This window comes from Podarcis cretensis (assembly GCF_951804945.1).
Source record: "Podarcis cretensis genome assembly, chromosome: 1".
NCBI classification, from domain to species: domain Eukaryota; kingdom Metazoa; phylum Chordata; class Lepidosauria; order Squamata; family Lacertidae; genus Podarcis; species Podarcis cretensis.
Genome location: NC_137170.1, coordinates 24,103,799 through 24,126,562, shown reverse-complemented (window position 1 = coordinate 24,126,562; position 22,764 = coordinate 24,103,799). Strand labels below are relative to the sequence as shown.

Here is a 22,764-nt window from a genome sequence, read left to right as displayed (position 1 = left end):
AAGTATAATATTTGGAAAGTACAAAATAAGGTATGAAATAAGGTAATAATTTGCTGACATTCTGATTATAAATAATGCAGGGTAAGGAGATGCGAGGAAGTCCAGTTGGTTATATCCAGTTGGTTATATATAAAACAACTATAAGAGGCTGCAGAGTAGAAGCCTCTTAAATAGAGGACACTCACAACGTTAAAAACTGCTGTGCTATGGTTAACTGCTATGGTTAAAACAGACAATTAAAACACTAAATTTAGAAACAATGTACAGCAATAAACTGTCTCAGGGAGTTGACTCAGAAACACCCATGGAACCGTGTTTGGGGCTTTTCATGCCGGACTATTTTGAGTTGGGCGATGGTCTGGGCCTATAGATCTGTAGACAGAATCTGGCGACCATCCAGGTCATCTTCTGATCTTTGCCCAACAGCAAAAGGTCAAATTTTTGCTTTTGCGGGAGGTCGGCAAGCCTTACCAGTAGGGGATCCATGATCTTACTACATGCCTCTTTATAAAAGGGACATCTAAAGAACAAGTGTTCTGGGCTTCCTATCTCTCCCAACCCCTTCATGGATCACTGCCTTGCCGTGGCGAAGGGGCTTGAAGAACTCGGAGAAGCTATGAACTATGCCGAGCAGGGCACCCAAGATGAACAGATCATAGTGGAGAGTTTATGTTATTCTAAAGCAGCAATGCAGCAGCAAGCAAAGGCTATAGCAGCCAAGTCTGCTGCTTGTGGCTGGAAAGCCAAACAGGAAGTTTGTGACTGTTGCCATGGAAACAAAGGGGCAGTCCATTCTGTACTGAGCACCGGATGTTAGCTCAGTATGTGTGTCATATGACCTGTACAGGATGTACATGGGTGGAGTTTGAAGTTTTTCTCTCTGTTTGTTGAACAGAGCAGACATGTTTTCTCTATATGACTGCTGAAGACAGGAATAAAACATGTAGATACATTTCTGTCTGTGTCTGATTCCCCTCCCTGGGGATATGCTGGAGAGCAGGGAGGAGGAGAAGCAGTTTGGTGTGTTTTTCTCACAGCCTGAGGAAAATCGCCGGAACGGACCTCGTGTGTTTTTCCTACCGGGAGTCGCCGGAGGGAGGTCGAAAGAATTCAGCCGGTGCCTGGAGAGATAGGCACATACCTCTGACCGGCCCTGAAATCTAACATTGGTAGCAGAGGACGGTTGCTACGATCCATGGGAGTCTGCATCAAGGAGACTGTATTCATCCCTCTCCATTGAAGCCTGAGATGGATGCTGATTCTCTGCAGCCAGAAGCTGACCAGAAGAAGCTGAAAGCCAAGCTACGGAGCCCAGGTATGAGATTTTTGGGCTTAAGAGTGTGAATGCAGATTGATTAATTCTCTGCTTCATGGGAGCAACGTTTGGGAAAAACAGCTCCGAGAGAGAAGAGTCTGCATTCCAAACATTCCTGTGGTTTTTCCTGTCCAAGGAAAGGAATGTGGTTGCTTAGCAACGCAGGCCAGTTTCAAGATAAGGGCTGGAAGTCGTGTTTTGACTAGGCCTTACAAAGGAACTGTTGGAAAGGGACTTTCCAAGCAGCCAGTGTTATAGCTGCCAGGTGCACAGAGTGTAAACAAGCCAGCTATTGGATTTTAGAGGCTTGTGTTTGGGAGTCAATGCAAGGACTCAAAATGGATGCCAAGAAGGGGGAAGGCCTGCCTTCTCCACCCCTCTTGACCAGTGACAATTATGCATCTTGGTCTATCAAGATGAAGGCCTTGCTGCAGAATCAGAGACTGTTTAGGGTGATTGAGAACCCCATCCCTGCAGCACCAACGCCTGTTTGGGAGTCACAGGATGTGAAGGCCAGAACTGCTATAATTCTGTGCGTGTCAGACTCTCAGCTTATTCATATACAAGGTTTACCGCACGCGAAAGATGTTTGGGACACGCTGAGAAGGACACATCAAAGAGATGCAGGTTCTTCAGCGTTGCTGTATTTTGAAAAGCTGACTAACCTGAGGCTTGCGCCTGATGGAGATGTTCAAGCGCACCTGACGGAAATGAAATTTCTGCGTCAGCAGATGGTGGAACGCAATTTCCGTCTGCAGGAGGAAGTGTTTTGCTTCATGGTGATCAACAGCCTGAATCGGACTTACAAAACGGTTGCCAGTCAGCTGGGGTCTCTCCCAGCGCAAGATCTAACGTCGGACAGGGTCTTTGCCGTGGTTCTGAACGAACATGACAGACTTGCCGCCCTGGAAGTCAAGGACAGGGGGAGACAAGAACGGAGTTCAGACACCCCCACTGCTGTAGCTACTGGAGGAGACGCTGTAGCTTTGAACGTTGTCCGATGCCACAATTGTGGACAGACTGGGCATTTTCAGCGGAACTGCAGGAAGCCACGTCAGAACAAAGGAGCCAAGGGAAGCTCCACGAAGTCTGAGGCGTCAGGCAGAAGTCATGCCAAGTCACAGGCGAAGCCTGCAAAGGCTTTGATGTCCCTAAAAGCCACACCACAAGTGGGGAATTCTTTCATTTTAGACACGGGAGCGACGGTTCACATGACCCATCGCAGGGATTTGTTTTCGTCGTTTAAGAAGCAAAGCTTCGTTGTACAACAAGCCAACGGTCAAGAGCTGGAAGCCACCGGAATTGGGACTGTGTATCTTAAAAGTCTGAACTTGACTATAAACAATGTTTATTTGGTTCCAGAGTTGAAGTACAATCTGCTCAGCGTTTCGCAGATTGCCAAGAAGGGACTAAAACTGTCCTATGATGATCAACACTGCGAGATCTACAAAGATGGAGAGTTGTATCTTTCTGCCGAAGAGAAAGATGGACTGTATTTGTTGACTTTTGATCAAAGTGATTACATGGAATGTAATTCTTGTGATTCTAACATGATTTCTTTTGCAGGTGTAGCCCAGAAGAACGCCAAGCAGGTCACCTCGAGGGTTGACAAGGCATTTCAGCGGGTGTATGCTGATGTGATTGGTCCTTTAGCACCATCTAGAGGCAATGCAAAGTATTACCTAATATGTGTTGATTCTTTTACAGGTTTTGTCTGGATTTATCTTTTGGAGAGACCGAAAGAAGCCTTAGAAAGGTTTAAAGAGTTTTGTGACAAGGTTAAAAATATGCATGATGCTGACATAGATTGTCTTTGCACAGATGAGAAGCCAATTTTTCTTTTACAGGATTTCCAGAGGTTCCTGAAGAAGAAAGGGATAAGACACAAAATTGCTAGTTCCGAAGAAGCTTGGAATAGATGTATCTGTGTTAGGGTGAACAAAGAATTGCAAAAGGGAATGGAAGCGCAATTGCTTAGTTCACATCTGCCACATGAGTACTGGGCTGAGTCGCTAATGTCATATTGTTACACGTGGTTGAGAAAGGTTTCAAAAGACTTGGGATGTTCTCCTTTTGAGAAACTGTTCCACAGAAAACCTTCTGTTGCCCATTTCAAGGTTTTTGGGTCTCATGTGAGAACAGAAGCTCCAGGTGGAGTAAAGAATGCCAGAGGCATTTTTGTGGGTTATGAAAAGGGTCTCTACAGAGTAATTTTGTCTGAATCTGGAAAGGTGATTCTCACAAAATTTCTAGAGTGTGCTCCTGAACAGGAGCGAGTGTTTGTCCACACATTTCCCACAGGTGATGATGATGATTCTGATGATGATGATGATGAGTTTGATCTTATTGAGTTCAGTAGTACTGATGATGACAGCGATAGCTCAGACAGCTCAGTTGTCACAGTCATTGAGAGGAAATCTCACGTAATGACTAGACCCTCAGAAGAGGAGGATGAACCACTGATTAAGCTTAGTACTGGTTCTTCAGAGAGTTCAGAGGCTGAACCAGAAAGCAAGGGAGAGCAGCACCTCTTACGTAGGTCTGAGAGAGCAACGAAGGGTGTACCACCCAAGAGGTATTCAGAAGAGTTTGCCAACCAAGCTATTGCATGTGTTGCTGTTGTAAACGACCAAGGTCAGATTGAAGCTGTGTCTGAGTCAGAGACAAAGGCACAACAGAGAGTTGCTAACCAAGGTAATGCAGAAGCACTCATTCCTTGGAAGTCACACAACCAGAGAGGTACGTTGGTAAAACCAGTGGCGGGTAGTTCCAAGGGTGGAACTGAAACAACAGGGGAGTGTTATAAGTATAACAACTGTTTGTTTTCTTCTCTGGATGACGCTTTGCTCGCAGCACGCATTGATACTTTAGGGGGAGTATGTTATTCTAAAGCAGCAATGCAGCAGCAAGCAAAGGCTATAGCAGCCAAGTCTGCTGCTTGTGGCTGGAAAGCCAAACAGGAAGTTTGTGACTGTTGCCATGGAAACAAAGGGGCAGTCCATTCTGTACTGAGCACCGGATGTTAGCTCAGTATGTGTGTCATATGACCTGTACAGGATGTACATGGGTGGAGTTTGAAGTTTTTCTCTCTGTTTGTTGAACAGAGCAGACATGTTTTCTCTATATGACTGCTGAAGACAGGAATAAAACATGTAGATACATTTCTGTCTGTGTCTGATTCCCCTCCCTGGGGATATGCTGGAGAGCAGGGAGGAGGAGAAGCAGTTTGGTGTGTTTTTCTCACAGCCTGAGGAAAATCGCCGGAACGGACCTCGTGTGTTTTTCCTACCGGGAGTCGCCGGAGGGAGGTCGAAAGAATTCAGCCGGTGCCTGGAGAGATAGGCACATACCTCTGACCGGCCCCGAATTCTGACAGTTTTGACCATACGTGATCCACCTGGAGGAGGAACCGGCAAGCCACTCCAGTATCCCTGCCAAGAAAACTCCATGGACAAAGACAACAGGCATATAAAAGTTATGACGCTGGAAGATGAGCCCCTCAGGTCGGATGCAATCTCAAAAATGATAGAATGATCTCGATACGAATCCAAGGCAGACCTTTTAACATCACAGTAATCCAAGTTTATGCACCAACTACTGGTGCTGAAGAAACTGAAATTGACCAATTCTATGAAGACTTACAACACCTTATAGAAGTGACACCAAAGAAGGATGTTCTTCTCATTATAGGGGATTGGAATGCTAAAGTAGGGAGTCAAGAGATAAAAGGAACAACTGGCAAGTTTGGCCTTGGAGATCAAAACGAAGCAGGGCAAAGGCTAATAGAGTTCTGTCAAGAGAACAAGCTGGTCATCACAAACACGCTTTTCCAACAACACAAGAGACGACTCTACACATGGACATCACCAGATGGGCAGCATCGAAATCAGATTGATTATATTCTCTGCAGCCAAAGATGGAGAAGCTCTATACAGTCAGCAAAAACAAGACCTGGAGCTGACTGTGGCTCAGATCATCAGCTTCTTAAAGCAAAATTCAAGCTTAAACTGAAGAAAGTAGGAAAAACCACTGGGCCGGTAAGATACAATCTAAGTCAAATCCCTTATGAATACACAGTGGAAGTGAGGAACAGGTTTAAGGATTTAGATTTGGTGGACAGAGTGCCTGAAGAACTATGGATGGAGGCTCGTAACATTATACAGGAGGCAGCAACGAAAACCATCCCAATGAAAAGGAAATGCAAGAAAGCAAAGTGGCTGTCCAATGAGGCCTTACAAATAGCGGGGGAGAGAAGGCAAGCAAAATGCAAGGGAGATCGTGAAACATACAGGAAATTGAATGCAGATTTCCAAAGAATAGCAAGGAGAGACAAGAAGACCTTCTTAAACAAGCAATGCAAAGAAATAGAGGAAAGCAATAGAATGGGAAGAACCAGAGATCTGTTCAAGAAAATTGGAGATATGAAAGGAACATTTCGTACAAAGATTTCCATAATAAAGGACAAAAGTGGAAAGGACCTAACAGAAGCAGAAGACATCAAGAAGAGGTGGCAAGAATACACAGAGGAATTATACCAGAAAGAAACGGATGTCTCATATACCCCAGGTAGTGTGGTTGCTGACCTTGAGCCAGACATCCTGGAGAGTGAAGTCAAATGGGCCTTAGAAAGCACTGCAAATAACAAGGCCAGTGGAAGTGATGGTATTCCAGCTGAACTATTTAAAATTTTAAAAGATGATGCTGTTAAGGTGCTACACTCAATATGCCAGCAAGTTTGGAAAACTCAGCAGTGGCCAGAAGATTGGAGAAGACCAGTCTACATCCCAATCCCAAAGAAGGGCAGTGCCAAAGAATGCTCCAACTATCGCACAATTGCACTCATTTCTCACGCTAGCAAGGTTATGCTTAAAATTCTACAAGGAAGGCTCAAGCAGTATGTGGACTGAGAACTCCCAGAAGTGCAAGCTGGATTTAGAAGAGGCAGAGGAACCAGAGACCAAATTGCAAACATGCGCTGGATTATGGAGAAAGCTAGAGAGTTCCAGAAAGACATTTACTTCTGCTTCATTGACTATGCAAAAGCCTTTGACTGTGTCGACCATGGCAAACTATGGCAAGTTCTTAAAGAAATGGGAGTGCCTGATCACCTCATCTGTCTCCTGAGAAATCTCTATGTGGGACAAGAAGCTATAGTTAGAACTGGATATGGAACAACTGACTGGTTCAAAATTGGGAAAGGAGTACGACAAGGCTGCATTTTGTCTCCCTGCTTATTTAACTTATATGCAGAATTCATCATGCGAAGGGCTGGGCTGGATGAATCCCTAGCCGGAATTAAGATTGCCGGAAGAAATATCAACAACCTCAGATATGCAGATGAGACAACCTTGATGGCAGAAAGTGAGGAGGAATTAAAGAACCTTTTATTGAGGGTGAAAGAGGAGAGTGCAAAATATGGTCTGAAGCTCAACATCAAAAAAACGAAGATCATGGCTACTGGTCCCATCACCTCCTGGCAAATAGAAGGGGAAGAAATGGGGGCAGTGAGAGATTTTACTTTCTTGGGCTCCATGATCACTGCAGATGGTGACAGCAGCCACGAAATTAAAAGACGCCTGCTTCTTGGGAGAAGGGCAATGACAGGCCTAGACAGCATCTTGAGAAGTAGAGACATCACCTTGCCAACAAAGGTCCGTATAGTTAAAGCTATGGTTTTCCCAGTAGTGATGTATGGAAGTGAGAGCTGGACCATAAAGAAGGCTGATCGCCGAAGAATTGATGCTTTTGAATTATGGTGCTGGAGGAGACTCTTGAGAGTCCCATGGACTGCAAGAAGATCAAACCTCTCCATTCTGAAGGAAATCAGCCCTGAGTGCTCACTGGAAGGACAGATTGTGAAGCTGAGGCTCCAGTACTTTGGCCACCTCATGAGAAGAGAAGACTCCCTGGAGAAGACCCTGATGTTGGGAAAGATGGAGGGCACAAGGAGAAGGGGGCGACAGAGGACGAGATAGTTGGATAGTGTTTTCGAGGTTACCAGCATGAGTCTGACCAAGCTGCGGGGGGCAGTGGAGGACAGGAGTGCCTGGCGTTCTCTGGTCCATGGGGTCACGAAGAGTCGGACACGACTAAACGACTAAACAACAACAACATCTGTCCCAATGGACAGGTGCAAAGTCTCTGAGCATATGAGACCCTTCTAAAGGCTCCATCCAAGACTGTCAAGGGAAGAGCCGAGCTTCTGGCGAGTGTAAAGGCCCTTCGTGCATCCCTAGATACGAGAAAGAAGAGATATGCTGCTGGTGCGGCTATATATCTCTCGATTTCTCCAATTCTATAGTTGGACACCTTGCACAGTCCTGCTGTCTCTCGGTGCTTAATATTCTTTGCCTGACTGTAGCTTTTGCCTGGTCCAAACCCAGACTTAGAAGGGCTTGAGGGGCAAAACCCAATTTCTGGAGGGTGTTCAGGACTGCAATCTGCCAGCTCGACTGGAATTGGTCACAGAGGATCAATGGGGCTATCCCTCGGGGGAGCAGGTTCAATGTCAGCCATTTGTAAATTGATGTTAGGCAGATGCTAGCCTCCACTCTCATCATCCCCGTTTCCAATCTAACCCATGCATTTGATACACATCTGTGGACTTGGAGGAGAGCTCTAAGAAGTCTGGATTGAACTCTCCCAAGTGGGGAGAAAGCAGAGGAAGGCGGGCCCAAAAAGGAACAATAGAGGAGTTGTGCCAAAGTTTTGGCCTTGTATAATTTTAGCGCTGCGGGGACAAAGAAGCCTCCTTGTGCTCTGAAGAATTTAAGGATACAATTTGCGCTTTTCCCCGCTAAACTCCCGATGGAGTTTATGTGCAGTTTGTTGGTTCCTGAGGCCTGTACCACCATTCCTAGATACTTGTAGTTTGTGACTTGTTCTAATTTATGGCCTTGGAGTTCCCAGCTTCTAAGCTTTAGTTTTTCCCCAAAAGCTAGTATCTTGGTCTTTTGAAAGTTGATTTTGAGACATTAAGAGTCGCAGTACGCTGCGAGCTTTCTTAGTGCTCTTTTGAGTCCAATGGGGGTTCTAGATAGAATTACCGCATCATCGGCATATAGCAGGACCGAAATATGCCGATTTGCAAGCTTCGGCAGGTGGAGTTCTGAGTCACTGAGTGCAGATACTAAGTTATTTAGATAGAAATTAAATAGTAGAGGGGCCAATAGGCACCCTTGCCTGACTCCTTTGAAGGTTTTTATTGGGTCCGTTAGGTGTCCTAGGCGGCTGCACCTGACTCTAAGAGCCGTGTTTGCGTGCAGTGCCTGAATTAGGAGCAGGAGTCTTCTATCTATATTGGTACCCTGTAGTCTGTCCCAGAGTCTGGTTCTGGAGACTGTATCAAAGGCTGCTTTTAGGTCAACGAAGGCAGCGTATAGTGAGGCCTGCCCTCCTGATTTGTATTTGTCGATGAGATGTTGTAACGTTAGGCAGTGATCTATCGTGGACCTTCTGTGCCTGAAGCCCGCTTGTTCTATTGCCAGGATATCTTCATTCTCTAGCCACTCTGTAAACTTATTAAGGAGGTGCTTTCAGTAGAGTTTACTAATCACACTTAATAAGCTAATCGGCCTATAATTCGCTGGGTCCCCTTTGTTGCCCTTTTTATAGATTGGGACTATTATGGCTGTTCCCCGTTCCCTTGGGTTGCGTAGGTGAAGAGGGTGGCTAAGAAAGGTGCCCACCAATCCGCCTGTGCTTTTATCATTTCTGGTGTAATGCCATCTGAGCCTGGGGCTTTGGCCGTTTTCAGTTGGTTTATATATGATTTCACTTCAGTTATTGAAACTGGAGGCCATTTAGCCAGTTGTTCTATATTATAATTCCATAGTGGAGGTTCAGCATCCTCGTACAAAGATTGGAAGAATGAGACCCAAAGGCTAGGGGGAATTTGTGAAGTTAAGGGGGAAAATAGCTTTATGGGTGCCAGAAGCTACCAGTTTCCAGAATAGTGTCTGATCTTTTGCTTTTGCCGCATTAATTAATTCTAGCCAGCATTTTCTGGTATAGGCATTCTTTTGGTGGAGTATTAGGTCTTTATACTCTTTTTTGGGGGGGGGACGCAGGTGGCGCTGTGGGTTAAAGCCTCAGTGCCTAGGGCTTGCCGATCGAAAGGTCGGCGGTTCGAATCCCTGCGGCGGGGTGCGCTCCCGCTGCTCGGTCCCAGCGCCTGCCAACCTAGCAGTTCGAAAGCACCTCCGGGTGCAAGTAGATAAATAGGGACCGCTTACCAGCGGGAAGGTAAACGGCGTTTCCGTGTGCGGCTCTGGCTCTGGCCAGAGCAGCGATGTCACGCTGGCCACGTGACCCGGAAGTGTCTCCGGACAGCGCTGGCCCCTGGCCTCTTGAGTGAGATGGGCGCACAACCCCAGAGTCTGTCAAGACTGGCCCGTACGGGCAGGGGTACCTTTACCTTTACCTTTTTTACTCTTTTTTTAGGGCACGGACAGCAAGATAGGCTTGGTGTCTGACAGAATTTTCAGCTGTCAGGGCAGCTTTGTAAGCATTTTGCAGGGCTTTCTTTGCCTCAAAGCAGGTGTAATCAAACCAGGGTTTATTTGATGTTTTTGGTTTAGTTGGCCTTTTTTCTGTGGTATTAAAAAGATAGGGTTTTAATTGTTGGAGCAGGCTCTCATACTTGGAAACTGGGTCCTCAGGCCTAGGATTATCCCCAAAGTCAGTTAAAATTGTACGGAGTTTTTCAGAGGTTAGAATCTTCTTCAGTTTGGAGTCAAGTGCAGGGGTCCATTTGACTCGGCAGCCAGGTCGCTCTAATGTGGTGGTCTCTGCAGGGTATACTGTTCTCAGGAAGGGTGACTCGTTTAACGGAGACACCTGGAGGTGCAAAGGGAAATGGTCCCCCTCTATGAATGGGAGCACTTTTAAATTCACTATTTTTGTTAGCAATTCGCTGTCCGCCAACATATAATCAATTGTGCTGGATCTTACCCCAGACATGAATGTATATTCCCCGGGGATGTCGCCCCTGGTGCAATCATTTAGGATATGAAGACTTAGCTGCCTAGAGAATTTGAGGAGGCAGGCTCCAGCAAAATTTGAATGTTGATCCTTTGGCTGCCTTGGTAGTTGTAAAACCTCTGGGCCCAAATCGTCAGGGTACCCTATTTTTTGCCTGTATTTGGTTTGTAAACTGGGGTCATCAGGACCTAACCTTGCGTTTAGGTCGCCCACCAGCAGGACCTTTGCTCCCAGATAATATATGCCAGGATTAACAATTTACCAATAATTTAAATTTTCCTTGATAATTTGATGTTAAATTAGTTTAAGCATTGCTGTGTTTTTAACTTTGTATTCATGGATTTCATGTAGTTGTTGTTCAATGCTTTTAGTTTTATAATAAAAGTTGTATGTTAAATAAGAATTGAACCACCTAGCTGTTAAAAAACAACAATACACCCAACCCTCCACTAAAGTAACATTGTATGCTTCATTAATGGTTTATACTGTATTTATAAATAAGTATGATATTTCACCATACCTTGTCAATTTGAATTTAGGCATTGGGGATGGAGGAAATGAACTGGGAATGGGAAAAGTGAAAGAAGCTGTAAAGAAGTACATTAAAAATGGAGATGTTATAGCTTGTAACGTGGACGCTGATTTTACAGTTGTTGCAGGTAAGTGAAGAACGGGCCAAATGTATATATGAAATTGGAACACTTACATGGAACAGAGGGCATTATTAAACAAATGCATCTGATCTGTGCAAGTCACTTGCACAATGTGACTTACCTGCCTCATTCAACCTGCATGTGCCCAACAACACACCCCCCACCCCACAATTTTCTGACTGCTTCACTACTGGCATTATTATTATTACTATTATTATTATTATTATTATTATTCCCATTGAGATGTGTCAGGGAACTGCCATCGGAGCCAGAGGGAGAGAGAGGGCTCCAGAGGGATTCCAGAGAGCGTCCCGGGATGAGGAGAAGCAGCCCATCTTCTGGGGAAGGAAATCAGCGTAGCACCAGTGGAGAAGGGGGGCAGATGGGGGAATCGGCGAGGCGGTCCCATGACTCCTCGCCGGGGACCAGCGGGGAGAGCACGGGTCCTCCGCTGCCCACACCCTCCTTGCGCAGAAGGCTTCCGCGCAGGGAGAGTAGGCGGAGACTAGGCGTCAAAGAGCTTCTTTGCTGGAAGAAGTTCAAGAAACGCCCACCGACGGATTCTGCCAGCAACTGAGACAGCCACAGGCGAGTGGCTGTCCGGACAGAAAAGGTTCACTCAGGCAACCCAGCCAGGTGTGGCGCCGGTTTACACACGAGCAACCCCTAGAACCATCACAAGATGCCAAGATGAAATTTTGCAGGTAGCTTATCATCATCATCATCATCATCTCTTGGTTCTTCCATAGAAGAGAGTTAGGCACCAAGACAATAATAATAATAACAATAAATTTTATTTATACCCCGGCCTCCCCAGCCAAGACCAGGCTCAGGGTGGCTAACACCAGGTATAAAAACAATTGATTAAAATACAACTTAAAAACAAGGTTAAAATACAACATTAAAATGCAGCCTCATTTCAGTAGAAACTCAAATCAAAAACTTTTTTGGGGATGAAAACGTCAAATCTTCACCAAGGCCAACTACTCAGACTGGTCCTACATGGGCCAGAAAAAAGCCAGGGAAGTCCCCAAATAGGAGTTCCATCACAGAAGGAGAAAGAAAAAAGTAAAGTGGGGGAGGGGATCAAGTTGATTCCAAGCCAAAGGCCAGGCGGAACAACTCTGTCTTACAGGCCCTGCGGAAAGAAATCAGATCCTGCAGATCTGATCAGGTATCATAAGGGGGAGTGTGAGACGTGGAGTGCTTAACATATGCAAGAGTGATTTTTGCATTTTTGTACGTTTGCTTTGCTGTTGTTGCTGTTCAGTTTTAAATCAATTATTTGCATCCTATACATTGTGACCATTTGTGATGGCTTATAGCTTTTAGCAGTAAAGATTCATTCAAATTCTTCCATAGGCTTAGCAAACTTAGTAGACAGAGAAATCTGCCATCCTCTCTTCGTGTCTTTGTTCCATCCTGTCTTCCTCAGCTCACATGGTGTTCTGCCCCCTTCCTTCTCCCCCCCCCCCCGATTTTCAAAGCTCTTGCAAAACATCATAATTTTCCTTCAGCCTGTATCACCTACACTGAAACCCCAAACCTTTTCTTTCCCTGCCCACTAGGACACACAGGTGAAGGAGGAGCCCCTCCCTGCATGTCTGGCAGCCTTTGCCCTCCGATGATTTCCTTGATGGGCCTGCTAATGGCCTAATTTAGTGGCTATGCCAAGTTGGCCTGCTGTTAGCATAAGCTTAGCCCAGGGGTTACAGCATTTGTCACAGTTTTAACCAAACCTTGATTAATTCTATCATCTACTAAATCCAGACATTATGGGGATCCACACGCCCCCCCCCCCGTACTCATAACAATATGTTAGTTCCTTATCTAACCCAACCATGATTCACTGGCATGACCCAGTGGAATCCCACCATAGAGGAAGCCCACCAAAGGATTGTACACTGCCGTCTGAGCCTAGACCGAACAGTGAGGGAATGCTTCTCCCTTTTAAATTTCCTTCTATCATGTAGGTGTCAATGGCATTAAATTCAGCTGGACACTGAGATCCAGCGCTGAAGGCCTTCTTGGCAGTTCCCTCATTGCGAGAAGTGAGGTTACAGGGAACCAGACAGAGGGCCTTCTCGGTAGTGGCACCTGCCATGTAGAATGCCCTCCCTTCAGATGTGAAGGAAATAAGCAGCTATCCTATTTTTAAAAGACATCTCAAGGCTTTAGGGAAGTTTTTAATATTTAATGCTGTATTGTTTTTAACACTTGATTGGGAGCTGCCCAGAGTGGGTGGGGTATAAATACATTATTATTATTATTATTATTATTATTATTATTATTATTATTAAAGAGCTGGCAGTCCGTAGGTTTATAGGTTGTTTGGTTGATACCTTGTTTGAACACCTTACAGACATTCAAAACTTGTGCGTTCTATTTAATAGTATTTTTTTTCCTTTTTAAGGGGTTTCCAACTGGGGAGGCTATGCTGTCGCTTGCGCCCTATATATCCTCAACACCTGTGAAATACATGACCGCTATCTGAGGAAAGCTGTGGGATTTCCTAGGTCATCTGCCAAAATGAAATGGTCATCAGCACTTCCATCTGTGGCCAAGGTATTCTCTTTGAAGAAGATAGTCCAAAAAGATTGTATTAGGATATTCACATCTAGGCCTCATTTTCTGATATGTAGAAGTCATCACTGTTGTAGCCGTGGGAAAAGAGCTGTGCCCATTAAGTGCTTAAGGGACAAAGACATAAGTCCCCCTCTTCCAGTGTGGCTAAATACCGTGCTGCTGTATGCAAAATTCTCCAGAAACTAATTTCAGAAAATTAGAATGTTGTTTTCTATTGCTAGTGTTCTGTATATACAATCACTAGTAATTTTATTATTATAGTATTTTGTTTTGTTTGGTGTTGTTTTATATATTTGTACAAATTTTCTTCTTTAAACACTAGTCATTGGCCAAAGAGATTGCTTTATTCTCTCTAAATAGCCTGTGTAATGGGGTTTGGGGTTGCTTGTGCGTAAAGCGCAAACTGCTCCAGGCTGAGTAGTTTGGACAAAACTTTCCCCCCAGGCTGGACAGTCAGTACACCGTGACTGTCTCAATCACTGGAAGAATCCGTCAGTGGGCGTTTCCTGAATTTCTTCCAACATAAGAGTTCTTTCACACCCAATCGTCGTCTCCCTTCTCTGCGCGAAAGCTGTCTGCGCAGAGTGGGCGTCCCCAGAAGAGGTTCTGTGCTCTCCCCGCTGGCTTCACTGGAAGAGTCCTGGAGCCTTCTCTCCGCAGCTCTCTCGGACTCGCCTTTCTCCCTGGTGTCACCTCTATCTCCTTCCCCAGCGGAAGCGTCCTCTCTCCAGCATCATCATTAGGGAGCCTCAGCGCCACCCTTGGCTCCGATGGCAGTTCCCTGACATCCACCTCCCTCCCAGGGCCCTCCCCACCCCCACCCCGGTTCCTGGGCGGTGAAGCGGGAAACCCCTGGAACGAACTATCCCCTTCCTCAGATGATTCAAACATTGTTTTCCACCTGCTGCTGTTCCTGTCCTCTGCCCAATCTCCCCAATCTGACTCCTCTTCCTCTGATACCTCCCTTTCCTCTCCCTCTGAAGGAGGATACCCCACAAATTCTTCTTCATCATCCGTGGTTCCAAATTGCTCTTCCCAAAATCTTGCCAACGGTTTCGGCTTCCTTGGAAACTGGCGATGAAACTCCCCCAGCAGACACTCATCCCTTATCTCTCCTGCAGGCACCCACGCGTTTTCTGACTCAGGCTCTCCCTCCCAAGCTACCAAATATTCCACCTGCTTCCCCTTCCACCTTGAGTCAAGTATTTCTGCTGCTTGACTACTTAGTTCCCTCTCCTCCACCTCTGGGTGACTGGGGATTTCTCTCTCTCGCCCCGGAAACTCCCTCCCTTCTTGGTATGGTGAAAGTAAAGACCGGTGGAACACCGGATGCAATTTCATGTTGGTTGGCAGTTTTAGCCGGAAAGCCACAGGGTTCACCTGCTGCATGACCTCAAAAGGACCCAGCCTCCTTGGTCGTAATTTTTTACAACCTCCCTTGAACGGTAGCCCTTTGGTTGACAACCACACCCGGTCCCCAACCCTTATTGTCTCCCCTTCTCTGCGGTGCTTGTTTGCCTGCCTTTTGTACTCTTCCTTGGCCCTCTCCAGGTTCATTTTAAGCTGCTGGTGTAAGGCCTCCATTTCTTCCACAAATTGCTCCGCCGCAGGCACGCTCCACCTCCCCTCCCCCTCCCCTGGGAAGGCTCTGGGGTGACACTCGTAATTGGCCATGAAAGGACTCATCCCCGTGGACACATGCTCCGCGTTATTGTAAGCAAATTCAGCCAGCACCAGCTTTTCCACCCACTCGTTCTCTCTCTCGCCGACGTAACATCGTAGGTACTGTTGGAGTATGCTATTGGCCCTTTCCGCTTGCCCGTTGGTTTCTGGGTGACGAGCCATCGAGAAACTCACCTCAACTTTGAAGTAAGCTCATGAGCTTCCTCCAGAACCTAGAAGTGAATTGCCTTCCTCTGTCGGATAAAACCCTCAAGAGGGCGCCATGCAACCGAAAAGCGTGATCCACAAACAGCCTAGCTGTTTCTTCTGCCGATACTGCATGCAAGCAAGCAATGAAATGGCACATCTTGGTCAACAGGTCCACTACCACCATGACCGCTGTTTTCCCCCTGGACCTGGGCAAATCGGTCATAAAATCTATGGATACCACCTCCCATGGCTTCCCCGGAGTGGGCAAGGGTTCTAGTAACCCTGCGGGTGCTGCTTTCTCCCCCTTAGCCCGCTGGCATTGGTCACACCCCCTCACATATTCCCTCACGTCTTCCCTTACTCTTGGCCACCAGAACTCCCTGGTAACAAGCAACATGGTCTTGTGCTGACCAAAGTGCCCCGTCGTGGGGTTGTCATGCGATTGCTTGAGTACCCTCCTCCTCAAATCCCCCTCTGGTATGTACAATGCTCCCCTGTAATACAATGCTCCATCCTTTTCCTGAAAACCCCCTTGATTTTCACCCGCTTCCCAGAGCTCCCTGATCTTGGTTTGTGCGTACTCGTCGTCCCTCGTCAACCCCGCCAATTCCCTTTTCCCAACCAATACTCCCCCACACACCCATCGGTCCTCGGGTATTACGTGTCGTACTTCTGGTGCCCCCTCTCCTTCTAAGTATTCTGGTTTCCGGGATAGGGCATCTGCTCGGAGGTTTTCTTTTCCCGGTATGTACCGTATCTCAAAACAAAATTTTGAAAACTCCTGAGCCCACCGCATCTGTCTCTGGTTGAGAACCCTTGCAGTCCTCCAGTATTCCAGGTTCTTATGATCCGTGCACACCTGGATCTTGTGTTGAGCCCCTATCAACAAATGTCTCCAGCGTCGGAACGCTTCATGAATAGCAAGCAGTTCCCTGTCATACACCGTGTAGTTTTGTTCTGACTTGCTCAACTTCCTCGAGAAAAAGGCGCACGGTCTCCAGTTGGACTTTTCCCCCGGCTGGAGCAAAATGGCGCCTACCGCTCTCTCTGACGCATATGTCTCCACCCTCATTGGCTTCTGCAGGTCCACGTGCAAGAGCTGCTCTTCCGAAGCGAACGTTCCTTTTAGTTTCTCAAAGGATTGCTGTGCCTCTGCCGTCCACACAAACTTCTTCTTGCCACTGAGACAATCGGTGATTGGTACAGTCAAGTGCGTGAAGTTCTTGATGAACTTCCTGTAGAAATTCACAAACCCCAGGAACCTCTGCACGTCCTTTCGGTTCTTAGGAGTCTTCCATTCCAGCACCGCCTGCACCTTGCTTGGGTCCATGGCTAACCCCTTGTCTGACAACCTGTAACCCAGGAATTCGACCTCTCGGGCATGGAATTGGCACTTCTCCAATTTCACCCACAACTGGTGCTCCTGCAACTTCTTCAGCACTTCTCTGACATCTTTTACATGCTGTTCCTTGTTCTCTGAGTAGATCAGGACGTCATCTAGGAAAGCCACGCAGTTCTTGTACAAGAGGGACCCCAACACGTGGTGCATGAACCCTTGAAAACATGCTGAGCCCGATTGTAATCCGAAGGGCATAACTAGGTACTCAAAGGCTCCCAGGGGGGTGAACATGGTAGTCTTCCATTCATCCCCTTCCCTTATCCTAATTAAATTGTACGCCCCTCGAAGATCCAACTTGGTAAAAACCTTTCCCTTCCTTACCCTGGTCAAAATGTCATCGATTCTGGGCATTGGGAAGGTCACCAGCTCCGATATTGAGTTTAACCTCCTGTAATCACATAAATTAATCTCAGTTCTTTTGAGTCTCTCTTGTCCACGAAAAACACTGGACTGCCCCCCACCGCCCTCGATTCTCTTATAAAACCCCTCTTCAGGTTCTTGTCGATAAACTTCCGCAACTCCTGCATTTCTCTGTCCGACATGGCGTACAGCTTACCCACTGGTAGCTGAGCCCCTGGGAGTAGGTTGATTTGACAGTCAAAGGGCCTATGGGGGGGCAGCCTATCTGCCTCCTTCTCACTGAAGACTTCTTTCAAATCAACGTATTGTGGTGGTATCCTCACCTTTTCCTCCGCCTCCAACCCTGCCCCTCTGGCTACGGCCATCCTCGTGATCTCCCCCCCGTGGCAGTGTTCTACACAGTGAGCTGACCCAAAGGATACTGTGCGCTGGTGCCATCCCACCACCGGATCATGCAGCGCCAACCAGCTCATTCCCAGTATGATTGGCGGCCCGGCCAGTGTGGCTACATGAAATGCAATTGTCTCAGTATGCCTAGAGACTCGCATCTTCATGGGAGGAGTTTGGTGTGTCACTTCTCCCCCCAGGAGTTCCCTCCCATCTATGGTCGTAACTTGCAAGGGGCGCTCCAAGGGCAACAGCTGCAGTTGGTGCTCTAGTGCAAAGTCCCTGCTAAAGAAATTGCAAGAACTGCCTGAGTCCAGCAGTGCTTTCACCTTGATAGGATGTCCATTGGGTAGCTCTAGTTCCACCTCTATGGCTATGGCCGGTCCAGGGGGGTCTGGTTTGGGCACTCTTACTGGTTGTTTGCCTGGCTGCTGTGCCCCTTGATCGGCAGCCAAGCGCTCTCGTTTCCCTGCTGTGAATGCCCCTCCTCGTCACTGCCCGTGGCCCCCACCATCCCTTGCCAAGTCTTTCTCTGCGGGCACACCCTGGCAAAATGTCCTGTCTGTTGGCAGAGGAAACACTTTCTGGTTGCTTTCCCCTCCTTTTTGCGCACCTCGCCGGAGTTTGAAACCCCGCGCGCGCACGCGCCTCCAATTTCCATTGGCTCCTCTGGCTGGGAAGGTTGCCCCAGCATTTCAGGAATCCGGTTGTCATGCCAACGCTCTGCTTTCCCTTCCCGCCTCTCCAAAGCCCGCGCTTCGTGTCGTAGTCCAATCGCCAGCGCCATTTTGGTCAGCTGATCCATCGATTGCGGGCGGGGCGAGCGGGAAAGTTCGTCCTTAACCCAGGGGGCCAAGCCTTCCTCAAACAGCATCTGAATAGGTTCCCAACTCACTTCCCACCCAAGTTTGTGGATTAGCATAGAAAACCGCGACCAGTACTCTCTAACTGATTGGCTCCCTTGCTTGCAAGCCATCAGCTCTCTGCGCCCCAAGCTCTGCTCCAGCTCACTCGAAAACATGTGATCCATGGCGCTAAAAAACTTCTTCAGGTCTTTTAATGCAGCATTGTCCGATGCCATCAAGGGTCTAACCCAATCCCTGGCGCCGCCTTCAAGATGCCCAATCACGAAGGCAACTCTTGCACCATCGTCCACAAAATCATCATACTGCAGTTCCAGCGCATACTGCACCTCCGTCTTAAAACCATTATAGTCCCTCGGGTCGCCCCCAAACTTATGCACCAGTCCCGGTACCTTCCTTCCAATGGGGGTGGGTTTCCCCTGAGCATCCTGAGTCCGCCTTTCATCTAGCCGCGCCGCTAGTAAAGCCAGCTGTTGCTCCAAATCTCTGTTTCTCTCCTCCAGAGTTGGTCCTCCCCTGGCTCCCTCTCCGGCGCCTGCTCCTCCTGTCAGACTCATGATGTTCCCTCCGCACAAACAACGTCAAGGACTGACGGATTGCTGTAATGGGGTTTGGGGTTGCTTGTGCGTAAAGCGCAAACTGCTCCAGGCTGAGTAGTTTGGACAAAACTTTCCCCCCAGGCTGGACAGTCAGTACACCGTGACTGTCTCAATCACTGGAAGAATCCGTCAGTGGGCGTTTCCTGAATTTCTTCCAACATAAGAGTTCTTTCACACCCAATCGTCGTGTCCCTTCTCTGCGCGAAAGCTGTCTGCGCAGAGTGGGCGTCCCCAGAGGAGGTTCTGTGCTCTCCCCGCTGGCTTCACTGGAAGAGTCCTGGAGCCTTCTCTCCGCAGCTCTCTCAGACTCCCCTTTCTCCCTGGTGTCACCTCTATCTCCTTCCCCAGCGGAAGCGTCCTCTCTCCCTTTGCTGGTTCCCTCTCCAGCATCATCATTAGGGAGCCTCAGCGCCACCCTTGGCTCCGATGGCAGTTCCCTGACAGCCTGATATTAATATGAGACTAAAAACATTTTCATTTTTTGCTCCCAACAATGACTGCCTGAATTTAATAGCAACAAATAACATTGGTTGGTTCATTTTTAAAGGGTCTCACAGCAGATAAGGTTGTAGGAGATAACCCTGTGTTCTCTTATAAGAGAGAAAGTACAGTACCTGAATTACCTTACCTAAAGACCATATAGCAATACATGACTCAAGTGAAGCTGTACAGTAGAATAATAATAATCAAGCAAAAGTAAAAGTCCACTAGTCCGTTTGACCCAGGTGAAATTTCCTTCTGCACTCCCAAATAAGGCAACTACACAAACTCCAGACTTAAGTAAAACCAAACCCAGGAAATGTAATGCAGAGTGGCTTCATACATAGAACAATTCAACATTTGTGAGGGACAACACTTTCCAGCCCTCAGAATTTAAATCTAACTATATCCTTCAAAGATTTGTCCACCTAAGCTGAGCCTCTCATGAACTTTTGCTCCCCAGTTTTCTGCTTCTAATAATTAATAATCATCATCTGATTTCCAGCTGTTAATCCGAATTGTTCATTTACTCTGGAGAACATGCCAGCTCCTGAAATTCTATTACTATATAATTTTAAAAGCATAGTTTAGGTGTCATTTCTTTTGCACTGAGACCCAAGCTCCTGTCTGGGCAAATGGACAGAAGCAACTCCTTCACAGATCCCTTTAATGGGATACCCTATTTCTGGAGGGGAAAGCAAGGAGAAGAGCTGGGTGTCAAGGGCTGGCGTGGGCTGTTTAAATCCCCTGGGAGTGGACCTGAGGGAAGCCTGATGGTTCCCTCAGGCATGCCCCCCGAGGAGTCCCGCCCTCTGTGCCAGCCTGCCATTGGCCAATTCAGAAGGTTGGTATGGAGCTGGATTTCAAGCCGGGAGCGCATGCCGAAGCTCATGCTTCAGCAAGACTAGCCCTGGCGTCCCAGCCCTGCATCATTGGTGGGAAGGAGGCACTGGCCCTCAGAAGCCAGTGTGGTGTAGTGGTTAAGAGTGGTGGACTCGTAATCTGGTGAACCAGGTTCGCTTCCCTGCTCCTCCACATGCAGCTGCTTGGGCTAGTCACACTTCTCTGAAGTCTCTCAGCCTCACTCACCTCACAGAGTGTTTGTTGTGGGGGAGGAAGGGAAAGGAGATTGTTAGCTGCTTTGAGACTCCTTAAGGGGAGTGAAAGGCAGGATATCAAGCCCAAGAAGGTAAGCAATCTTCTCAAAGGAGTTTTTGAGAGGTTGGCTTACCATATTGACCTTTCCTTCTTTCCTTCCCTTCCCTTCCCTTTCCTTTCCTAACCTATCCTATATGTACTGAACTCTACATGTGATGATGTTCAGCATGACTGAATTCTCAAAGGTGTCAGTAGAAACTGATAGTCTTGCATAATCTCAAAAGACAGCAAACAGACCACGCCAGAGTTTTATCTCACGGGGTATGTCTCTGATCTGTCTATTGGTTTTGTGAGAAGTAGTTTTCAAAAACTAATGAGTGGAATATCTTGAATGGTTTAGCATGGTCTTGTTGAACAGTTTCTGAATAACAGCTGTACTGACAATAATATCTCACTTTTTTGTGCAGGAAGAAAAGTTGCTGAACATATTACAGCGACTCGAAGTACGCAGTGGGAAAACTGCTAGTCTGGCAATGGAAGTAGATGGGCTGCCATTCTATGACATTCATTCAGCTATGCTTGAGAAGCTGCTGGAGGAAACTCTGAAGTAACTCTACCCAACAAGATGCTGATTTTTATTTTATTTCTAAGAGTGATTTATAAATATTTTAATAAATAAAATAAATAAATAAAGATATGTAGACTTTGCAAAAAGAAGAAAAAGACTGATAAAAAGATGATCTTCTCGGGGTCCCTTCCAACTCTATTATTCTGTGATTCTGTTCAGCTATCTATTTTTCTCTGCATTTCAGAGTGATAAAGCAAACACACTCGCCTCATTCAGACATAATGCTGAACACAGTTTAGCATTATGTCCAAACCCAAACAAACTGTGTTAAGTCCGAACTATGAAACTAGCCAACTTCAAATCTTGGTTTATTAAGCTGGTTTGTTTCAATAGCACCTAGTTAAGGTTGACCATAGCTTAGGCTTCCAGTATGATGCCAAAATGGTGGTGGAAGATTCTGATCTCCTCTTCCTTGTAGCTGTGCTGGAGGAAAGGAATGGGGAAAACACAGGCTCAGTAGGGATGGAGGAGAAATTCAATTCAGTTCACAGTAAAACTCACTGAATTCACACTGTCCACAGCAGTACACAAATCAAAACACAGCCATCCTTCAAAATTTGCACTTCTCTGAATTATGCAGTGCAGTTTCCCAGCCAAGTAATGTGTACAAAAATACATGTAATAGGGTGAAGTGTGGATAAAAATGTTTTCTGTATGATAATAGCACATAATGATAATAGCACTGGTGATAATAGCACAGAAAAATGAATTTTCATATGGAAAAGTGCATTTTATGATAAATTTGCACTAAAATGCTGGCGAATTTTCATGAGGACACTTAGAAAAAAAATCTCAAGCTGATGCAGAAATGTGGAGAGCTGAATTTAAGATTGGGAAAATGAGACAGCGTTTAAACATCAGAATTTGTGGAAATGTTTCTTAATGGTCTGTATCTATGGATATTGGGCAGTCTAGGTTTCCATGTCAGCAGCTGACAGTAAGCATGAGTTTTATATGTCCCTGCTCAGCTCTGTTGCATTCAGAACCAGTTCCTGGTTTGTTTATCCTTGTGGAATGTTTAGTCTAGTAGAAATATTACTGCCATCTTCAACAGATGTTTGCCCTGACCCAGAATTTTTTCTGAGTGACGATACGGTCATTACTTTAAAAGTTACTTCATTTGCCTTAATGGTTGCTACAAGTCAGATATTTATTTTTTAAAAGATGAATGTGATCTCTTACCATGAATTTACAATAAATTAATCTTACAATGAATTATTGCCACAGTGTTTGTTTTTTCCAGCACAATCTTGTTTATGTTGTTACAATCTTTTCCTTAATATAAATGCAAACAGGCCATTCACAATGACAGTGAATTTCTATGCAGATGGGGAAATATTTTTACCAAGACATCCCCAAGGCTGCTATTGTTTCTCATTGTGTCTGTATTTTGAAGTGTCACACCCTTGGCCCATTAGAGAAGCAGCCAATGTGTCCCTATGTCTATTTGAGGTGTTCCTGATATTTCCTTAAAGATAATTATTATTATTGTAATAATATTGGGAAGAGGAAAGTGTATTCCTGAGCATTAGGAATGCACTT

The 22,764-nt window shown here is 46.4% G+C and overlaps 1 protein-coding gene across 3 annotated transcripts in view; it reads left to right on the top strand.

The window, feature by feature from the left end:
* The window catches only part of DGLUCY (D-glutamate cyclase), a 57,484-nt gene extending 35,047 nt beyond the window's left edge, over positions 1–22,437 (top strand). Inside the window, exons 11-14 of one of the 3 annotated variants that reach the window (XR_013832337.1) lie at positions 10,837–10,956; positions 13,364–13,515; positions 20,821–20,915; positions 21,062–21,262. Coding sequence is in view for 2 of the 3 variants with exons in the window: in XM_079948551.1 (XP_079804677.1) it covers positions 10,837–10,956; positions 13,364–13,515; positions 21,062–21,205 (416 nt within the window). In the remaining variant the exon portion in view is untranslated. Of the gene's footprint in view, positions 1–10,836; positions 10,957–12,923; positions 13,124–13,363; positions 13,516–20,820; positions 20,916–21,061 lie in introns of those variants that run through there. The other 2 variants (XM_079948551.1, XM_079948552.1) reach the window with 2 other exon arrangements.
* Positions 22,438–22,764: the final 327 nt, after the last annotated feature.